Source organism: Tachysurus fulvidraco, chromosome 7 (assembly GCF_022655615.1).
Source record: "Tachysurus fulvidraco isolate hzauxx_2018 chromosome 7, HZAU_PFXX_2.0, whole genome shotgun sequence".
In the NCBI taxonomy this organism is placed as follows: Eukaryota; Metazoa; Chordata; class Actinopteri; order Siluriformes; family Bagridae; genus Tachysurus; species Tachysurus fulvidraco.
This window is the reverse complement of record NC_062524.1, coordinates 3,429,161-3,439,160: the sequence shown is the minus strand read 5'-3', so window position 1 is coordinate 3,439,160 and position 10,000 is coordinate 3,429,161. Positions and strand designations below refer to the sequence as shown.

At 47.8% G+C, this 10,000-nt stretch overlaps 1 protein-coding gene across 1 annotated transcript in view; it reads right to left on the bottom strand.

Moving 5' to 3' along the window:
- Nucleotides 1-8,526, bottom strand: part of engl (endoglin, like) — a 13,842-nt gene extending 5,316 nt beyond the window's left edge. The window contains exons 1-10 of the mRNA XM_047816836.1: nt 8,341-8,526; nt 8,075-8,212; nt 6,072-6,246; nt 5,763-5,931; nt 4,646-4,790; nt 4,035-4,227; nt 3,033-3,184; nt 2,622-2,777; nt 631-720; nt 265-531 (exon numbers count right to left, since the gene is read on the bottom strand). Coding sequence (XP_047672792.1) covers nt 265-531; nt 631-720; nt 2,622-2,777; nt 3,033-3,184; nt 4,035-4,227; nt 4,646-4,790; nt 5,763-5,931; nt 6,072-6,246; nt 8,075-8,212; nt 8,341-8,499 — 1,644 coding nt within the window. The 5' untranslated portion in view covers nt 8,500-8,526. The remainder of the gene's footprint in view (nt 1-264; nt 532-630; nt 721-2,621; nt 2,778-3,032; nt 3,185-4,034; nt 4,228-4,645; nt 4,791-5,762; nt 5,932-6,071; nt 6,247-8,074; nt 8,213-8,340) is intronic.
- Between the last annotated feature and the right edge of the window lie 1,474 nt (nt 8,527-10,000).

Here is a 10,000-nt window from a genome sequence, read left to right as displayed (position 1 = left end):
ATGGGGCGATGTGGTGATGGAGTGATGGGGTGCTGTGGAGATGTGGTGATGGGGTGATGTGATGGGGTGATGTGATGATGAGTTAATGTGGTGAGTTGATGGGGTGATGGAGTGATGTGGAGATGGAGTGATGTGGAGATGGAGTGATGTGGATATGGAGTGATGTGGAGATGGAGTGATGTGGAGATGGAGTGATGTGGAGATGGAGTGATGTGGAGATGGAGTGATGTAGTAATATGATGTTGTGTATTGTATGTAGCTGACCTTGGCGTACACTCGTCCTGGAACCGTCACCACACAGGGTCCCACCGCTTTCTGTTCAAACCTGTCGGTGGCAAATAGTTGCATGTTGAGTGGAGGACCACCGTGTGGGACCGGGAACCAGGCAGGGCCAGGGGCAGGGTCAGGGACAGGGGCGGAGCCAGGGGCGGAGCCGGGGCCTTTTCCACTACGCAGCATCCCCTGTGGCCTGGAGGACAGGCTCGGTGTAGATGCGCTGCTGAGAGCAGGCAGAGGAGCTGCACATCTGAACTGCAACCAGAAGAAACACAATACAGTATAATGATTATTATACAGAGACCACGCCCACACCCTGAGAGACAGACACACAGGCCACGCCCCTTAACTCACATGAATAAGCAGCGGAGTCGACTCGTTGGCTGATTTCCCTTCTGAGGTTTCCAGCATGTCGAGTGAAGGCTTAGACTTCCACAACAATATCTACACAAGGAAACACACGACAAGGTGTAACACCGTCGACTGACACCAGTTACACCTGCATGCAGTCACGCATGTCCACATGTCTGGGGTGTGAAGTTCTGTCCTCTCCGTTTGTCCTGAAGCTGTTTAATACAGACATATTCTGCTGTCTCACATTGGAAAATGGCTTGTACCTTTTGTAGGCTACCTGTCATCCATATAAATGTATTTCTGACCAACAGCTTGAGTAACTACACAAACCTGCCGTTATAGAAATGGTACAGTCCATCTTTTTTTGGTACAGTCCATCAACGTTGTTCAGGACGATGTAACCCAGATCACTTATGTGGAAGACACAGCGGGGGGACGTCACAGCGTCTCTCTCTCTCTCTCTCTCTCTCTCTCTCTCTCTCTCTCTCTCTCACATACACACACACACACACACACACACACACACACACACACTTCTCTCTCTCTCACACACACTTCTCTCTCACACACACATGCACACTCACACACACTTCTCACGCACACACACACACACACACACACACACTTCTCACACACACTTCTCTCACACACTTCTCTCACACACACACACACACTTTTCACACACACACACTTTTCACACACACACGCACACACACACACACACACACGCACGCACACACACAAACACACACACACACTTCTCTCTCACACACAAACACACACACTCACACACACACACACGCACGCACGCACATGCACGAACACACACACACACACACACACACACACACTCACTTCTCACACACACACACACACACACACACACACACACACATACACTTCTCACACACACACACACACACACACACTCACTTCTCACACACACACACACACACACACACACACACACACACTACTCACACACACACACACATACACACACACACACACACACACACACAGACACTTCTCACACAGACACTTCTCACACACACACACACACACACACACACACACACACACACACACACACACACACACAGAGTGACCCAGGTCACATATATATTTCCTGGCAGATGCTAACTCTAAGCGTTATGTGTGTGTCAGGTCACGCTGTGGTCTGTTCCGAACCCAGTTCCAAACGTAATTACGCCATTATGAGACACTCCACAAAGAAAACCCAGCGGGGAGCTTTTCTTGGGCCGCAGCAGTAATCACAAGCAAAAAAAAAAAAAGGGAGGACTATGTCGGGATGTTGGGATAAAAAAAAGACGTGTCTCTTTCTCTGACGTCCGAACCCAGTCACGTAAAGACGCGGTGAAGCTAAAGCATGGACTTATAGTGATGTGATGTCACAAACCCAAAACCTGAGCCAATCACGTGCGACATTTAAATGATTACTAGCAGGTGTAGCGTAGCTGTGGTGTGTTTTAACAGCTTCATAACAGCTTTAACATTCTCTTCTTAATAAATGACTGATACGTAGCTTCGTCTCCTTCCCTCTCTTTGTCTCGATGTCTTACGTTCACTCTGTCTCTCTCTCTCTCTCTCTCTCTCTCTCTCTCTCTCTCTCTCTCTCTCTCTCTCTCTCTCTCTCTCTCCGTCTTTTTCTCTTTCTTAATGTCTCTCTTTTTCTCTCTCTGTCTCAGTTCTGTGTCTGTCTGTCTAGCTGTCTCTCTCTCTTTCTTTCTCACTCTCTCTCTGTCCCTTTGTCTGGCTATCTCTGTCTCTCTGTCTTTCTCGCTTTCTTTATGTCTCTATCTTTGTGTTCCTGTCTCTGGTGCTGATTTACTATCTGAATCTGTCTCCGTCTTAATTCCTCTTTTTTTTCGTTTCTCTGTTTTTCGTTTTCTGTGTCTGTCTGTTCGTCCTCTCTCTCTCTCTCTCTCTCTCTCTCTCTCTCTCTCTCTCTCTCTCTCTCTTTCTCTCACCGTGTTTCTGTACTGCACTTCTCTGCCGTGTTGCTCCATCTCTCCTTCAGTCCCACAGGAAATGACTGGAAATACCAACAGGAAATGGCTCCCATTGGCCCGTGCCTGGCACAAGGGGTCCTTTAGGGTCACCGCCGAAACTGACAGAGCCAGAGCCTGCACACAATATATGTGTGTGTGTGTGTGTGTGTGTGTGTGTGTGTGTGTGTGTGTGTGTGTGTGTGTGTGTGTGTGTGTGTGTGTGTGTGTGTGAAAAACAATCCATGTTTGAGAACACACTGCTTTATCAATTCCTGATTACAAAAAAATGTGTCATTGATGTGTTTTTAACAATGTGTGTGTGTGTGTGTGTGTGTGTGTGTGTGTGTGTGTGTGTGTGTGTGTGTGTGTGTGTATGTGTGTGTGTTTGACCTGTAAGGAGCTTTTATCCACAGAGACAGCGAGGCGTCCGTCCGCACATTGCACGCTGACGACCTTCCTGCTATCCACAGCATCGTCGACCTCATGTGACATCCAATGTCTCAGCCACGACTCCTCCAGCTTCGCCTCCCTGACAGCCTGCACTGTGTGTGTGTGTGTGTGTGTGTGTGTGTGTGTGTGTGTGTGTGTGTGTGAGAGAGAGAGATAGAGAAATGACAGAGCAGGCATATTAAACATCTGTTTTAGATTTCCTGCAGCTCAAGTGTACAACTACAGTCCACAGCGTGTGATTTGAGACACAGCCTTTGCAGAAGTGTCTCTCTGTCAGAAGTGTCTCTCTGTCAGAAGTGTCTCTCTGTCCTGTGTCCAAATATAGTTACTGACTCTTTTTAACTCTACACTATATCTGCTTACAAATCAAGGCCTTCAGCACACACAACCTGCTCGAGGAAGAGAAGTGTACGGTCTATACGGAATATTTTACGTCAGTATGTCCACGACAGATGTGTCACGATTGTCATGATGTCACTGCGCTATAAGAGGAAAAATCTTGTGTCTTCGGGACATTCTAGGAACCGTGATACGAGTATGACTCTGCTTCGTATCGAGCCGTATATAACACATATCGAAGGTTTTGTGTTTATCTGTATAACATTGAACATCAGCCTGGAGCCTGTGAAGGACATCGGAGCATTTAATCAGGACAGAAATGAAGAAAACACCCAAACATCTGCAGCTCAACTGAAGACACTGATTATATTGTTCTGTACGTGTGTGTGTGTGTGTGTGTGTGTGTGTGTGTGTGTGTGTGTGTGTGTGGTAACCTATTCAACATAATTGTGTTCCAAAGACACTTTTAATATTAAAGAGTGACAGACCTGCTGTAAACTCTTGGTATTGTATCAGTCACAGTGTCTGTAATAAAGCTACTTTTGTCTGTAAGGAGACATGAAGCCCAGAGACAGATACAGACTGGCTAATTTCTGTCCTTACCTGTTCCGCCCCCTTTCAGCTTGATCACAAGCCGATTGGCTAGATGAGCTTCGGTGTATGACATCAAAGAGGAAAAGCCGTTCTGATTGGCCCAGGTGAGCGGGTCAGGGGTTGTGATGAGGTCAGGGATGACGGTGCTGCTCATGGTGAGGTCGGGTTTGGGAGGATAGAGAGGTGTCACACTGTGAGATGACTGAGAGAGGGGGGGGAGAGAGAGAGGGAAAGAGAGAGAGACAGAGAGAGAGAGAGAAGAGAGAGAAGAGAGAGAGAGAGGGAGGGAGAGAGAAAGAGCTAGTAGATAAACATCTATAGAAATAGTATATATCAAGCTCTCTATATATATCTCATCATACTCAGACTCTCTCTCCCCCAATTATATCTCTCCCCCCCCGCTCCTCTCCCTCCCTCTCTCCTCTCCTCGTCTCTCTCTCCCCCCCTCTCTCTCTCCCTCTCTCCTTCTGTCCCTCCCTCTATCCCTCTCTCCCTCTCTCCTTCTGTCCCTCTCTCTCTCCCTCTCTCCCTCTCTCTCTCTCTCTCTCTCTCTCTCCCCACATCCTCTTACCACTAATTTGATGGTAAGAGCAGTAACAGTGAAGGCAGAGACGTCTCACATGCACTGTGATGTGGCCACGGAGACCAGGAGTCACCAGAGCCCAGTTCACAGGAGCAGCACTGCTCAACACTAACACCACATTACACCAGCCAGCGTCAGCCACCGGGGGCAGCAGAGAGACAGACACCTCCACCTGTAATGACCTGAAAGGAGCACAAGACACTGTCAGACTGGATATCTGGCCTGTTTATGAAGTTACTTGTTCAGCTGTAGATAAGCTGTAGACTTATTTCCTATTAGACGTATTCACTCTGTCGGGTCCACAAACCTCACCAAGAGACATCTGCCACGAGGACAATTTCATACCAATTTCTGATAGAAAACTCAGCACGTATAAAGGATAGCGGTTCGGGGAATTAATCTATATCACCAGCCTTCGAGTCCTAGTGTTTGGGTCTTGAGCTCATCTACCTAGGGCTGGATTTGTCCCCAATTAAACCGGGAGCCCAAGTCACTACGTTCTTCTTTCAAATATCAAAACAGATTTCATTCTGATAACTTTCCAAGTCGGGGGGGCACGGTGGCTTAGTGGTTAGCACGTACGACTCACACCTCCAGGGTTGGGGGTTCGATTCCCTTCTCCGCCTTGTGTGTGTGGAGTTTGCATGTTCTCCATGTGCCTCGGGGGTTTCCTCGGGGTACTCCGGTTTCCTCCCCCGGTCCAAAGACATGCATGGTAGGTTGATTGGCATCTCTGGAAAATTGTCTGTAGTGTGTGTGTGAGTGAATGAGAGTGTGTGTGTGTGCCCTGTGATGTGTTGGCACTCCATGATGCCACTCAGCCGATGACGCCTGAGATAGGCACAGGCTCCCCGTGACCCGAGAAGTTCGGATAAGCGGTAGAAAATGAATGAATGAACTTTCCAAGCCTCTTATAAATTCATGGCTCATTTAAAGCGCCAATCACAGGACCGATCGCAAGGGAAGTCTGTTGTCTGGTGTCAGTTTGCTCAGGAAATATGTCAAATTATTCATAGCACACGGCTAAACGTCTTTATCCACATGACGCACGTTAAGGCCACGAAGCTACCGAGCCACAGAGCTCATGGGTAGAAACTAAGTATGACCGAATAAGTTAATTAAACCGAGGTAGTGTGTGTGTGACTCCAGCTCACCCACAGAGTCCAGAGCCGGCAGACCACAGCTTGATGACGTGCACCTCCGGGTTGGGAAGACTCTCTGAAGAAGCGCAGCCATTCACTTCCTGCTCCTGCAGCTTGGACACCATGTAGTTACGAGAGAGAAAGAGAGACTGAAGGCGACACACGCTCGGCATGCTGGGATCTGAGGGACAGGGAAATAAAAGAGGGGCGACAAAAGACGAAGACCGAATTAACACACGGAGGATACATTTTGGTATATATAGGTTGGGCTCTGTGTGTGTGTGTGTGTGTGTGTGTGTGTGTGTGTGTGTGTGTGTATACCTTCTCCTAGGCGGAGGTAGACACGATTGGCGCTGGCTGAGTGTGTAAGAGATGAGACGGTTGCGTGACGCTGAAGGGTCCAGTGCAGTAGAGCACGAGGTCGCCATGGCATCGATGGGATGGGATGGACTCGAGCCGATACACGTCCGTTCTCCAGTGTGGAGTTCACTGAGACCTGCAACATGCACACACACACACACACACACACACACACACACACACACTGACCATTTGTCTTTTTATAAAGCACTCACACGCCCACACACACAATCACACGCCCACACACACACACGCCCACACACAATCACACACCCACACACACAATCACATGCCCACACACAATCACACACCCACACACACAATCACACGCCCACACACACACAATCACACACCCACACACACACAATCACACACCCACACACACAATCACACGCCCACACACACAATCACACACCCACACAATCACATACCCACACACACAATCACACACCCACACACAACAACACACAACAAATCAACACCCACACACACACAACACACACACACACACACACAAAATCACACACCACACACACACACACACACACACAATCACACACCACACACACAACAACACACACCACACACACAATCACACCCCCACACACACACCACACCAACAACACACACAATCACAACACACACACAATCACACACACACACACAAGCACACACACACACACAATCACACGACCCCACACCAAACAATACAACACACACACACAATACACACAAACACACAACACAAATCCCACACACACAAGCAAACACAACAACAACACCACACACAATCACACCACACACAAACACAACACACACACAATCACACACCCACACACAACACAATCACACGCACAACCCACAACAACACCCACAGCACACACATCACACACACACACACACTAAACCACACACAAATCACACACCCACACAAACAAGCACACACCCACACACACATCACACCACCCACACACACACACCCACACACACCAACCCAATGCACACACACACACTCACACACACCACACACCCACACACACACCCCACACAACCACACACACACGCACACACAACACACCACACCCACACACCACACATCACACACCCACACACACACACACCCACACACACACCATCACACCACTCCCACACACAATCACACACCCACACACACAATCACACACCCACACACACACAATCACACACCCACACACACAATCACACACCCACACACACAATCACACACCCACACACACAATCACACACCCACACACACAATCACACACACACACACACACACACACACACACACACACACAACCACACACAAACACGCCACACACACATCACACACCACACTCACACCCACACACAACACCACACCCACACACACACAACACCACACACCACCACACATACACACCCACACACACAATCACACGCCCACACACACAATCACACGCCCACACACACAATCACACACCCACACACACAATCACACACCCACACACACAATCACACGCCCACACACACAATCACACACCCACACACACAATCACACGCCCACACACACAATCACACACCCACACACACAATCACACGCCCACACACACAATCACACGCCCACACACACAATCACACGCCCACACACACAATCACACGCCCCCACAAACAATCACACGCCCACACACATACAATCACACACCCACACACAATCACACGCCCACACACAATCACACGCCCACACACACAATCACACACCCACACACAATCACACGCCCACACACACAATCACACGCCCCCACAAACAATCACACGCCCACACACATACAATCACACACCCACACACAATCACACGCCCACACACAATCACACGCCCACACACACACAATCACACGCCCACACACACACACACGCCCACACACACAATCACACGCCCACACAAACAAAGTATAAGCACTGACCTGCACCAGAACATGAAGATTCTTTGGCAGTCCTTCGCTCTCCAGTACCCAGTGCATGGCATGCTGGGAACTCAGTACAAGAATGACTGGGCGATGGACAGGGTGTGAGTAGGACAGTGGCCGCAGAACCACTGTCACCTAGAGAAACACAGATAAGATAAACAGAAAGTCAGACAGACAGACAGACGGACAGACAGACAGACAGACAGACGGACAGACGGACAGACAGACAGAAGACAGACAGACAGACAGACAGGGCATAGTACCATTTTGTCTGTGCTGTGATTAGGTCTCGCCACAGAGATCACATGGGTCTCTTTAGCCCCGCCCTCTCTGGCAGCACAGCCTGGTCCCGCCTCAAAGCGCTCGAGCTGGGCATGCACAGGATGCAGCGCCCCTGCTGGAGAAACACTGCACTGCAGCATCACTTCACCTGCTCGAAGGCAGAGAAGATAAATTTAATCCAAACAACAAATACTCCTACATACATCAGCCTCAAAAAACACACACACACACACACACACACACACACACACACACACACACTCATACACACACACTCATACAAATCTCACACCTAACTCACACTCGACTTCATTTTTGAGAGTGATCCAGTGTGTGTGTGTGTGTGTGTGTGTGTGTGTGTGTGTGTGTGTGTGTGTGTGTGTGTGTGTTTGTTTGTGTGTGAGTGTTAAATCAGACTCATAACTCATTTCATCTCCATCTTTATACTATGTTACAAAATCGTAGTAAAAGCTCGAGACTGTTCTGAGGTGAAGGACTGAGAGCTCGGAGAGACACAGGGTCAGACTCGGCCCTCATACACACGTAGGTGTCTGTGGCACTGCCCGGTGAAATGCTAACCTATTCACACACACACGCTTTAACACACACTCTCGAGGTGTGCCTGTCCTCATCGTGCGTCTTTAACACCACACTCTCCTCTCCTGGACTGTAAGACTTCTTTCTGAAATAATACACACCAAACCTGCTCAGATTACAAACGACTTCAATCAGATAGCTAAACTCTTTAGACTTATAATAACTACAAGACCTTTACAGGAAATAATACTCTTTTGACGTAGAATAGTAGGAGGAGCTTGTCTGAAAATGTAGATATGTAAATTTTACTCTCACCAACCACAAAGGCTGCTTTTGTTTGTCCCTGAAAGAGACCTAGTGAGTGAACGCTGAACTAAGCTAGCAAAATAATGCTAAAAAAGCTAAGCTAAAGGTGAAGACTGGACTAGCAAGAGAAAGTGAAGATAAGCAAAGTGAAGAGCTAAGTACTGGGGAAGAGCTTTATAAGTGAGCCAACAAAGAAGGTTTGAGTGAAGAATAATGAGTAAATAATGACTAAATCAGCAAGCAAAAGTGAAGCTGTGCTAAGAGACAGCTAAAGTGAATGCTAAACTAGCATGCTAATGCCATGCTAGTAAGTGAACACTGAACTAGCAAAGAAGACCAAACTAGCAAGAGAAGGTTTAGATAAAGACCGAAGATTATATTAGTGAATAATGTCTAAAACAGCAAGGGAAAGATAAGCTAACAAATAAAAACTGAACTACGAAGAGAATATTAAGACAGTGAGTCAAGACGTAACCAGCTAAACAAGTAAAAAGGAAACTATCATTACTGTTAAATCAATGAGTGGAACTCCAGCGAGCGAAAGGGTTGTGCTTTTGTGTTTAGTTTGGCTCGAGTGCCGCAGCAAGGCTAGTATTCTCGTCTCCAGTGAGATGTCAATCAAGTGCTTGTTAGAATATTAGGCCACGCCCAGTTCTCAGATCTGTCTAATAAGTGAGATATTAGATATTATTTATATATCTTCTTGTAAAATATAGGGACAATACAGCCTCAGTTTACACACACACACACACACACACACACACACACACACACACACACACACACACACACACACAC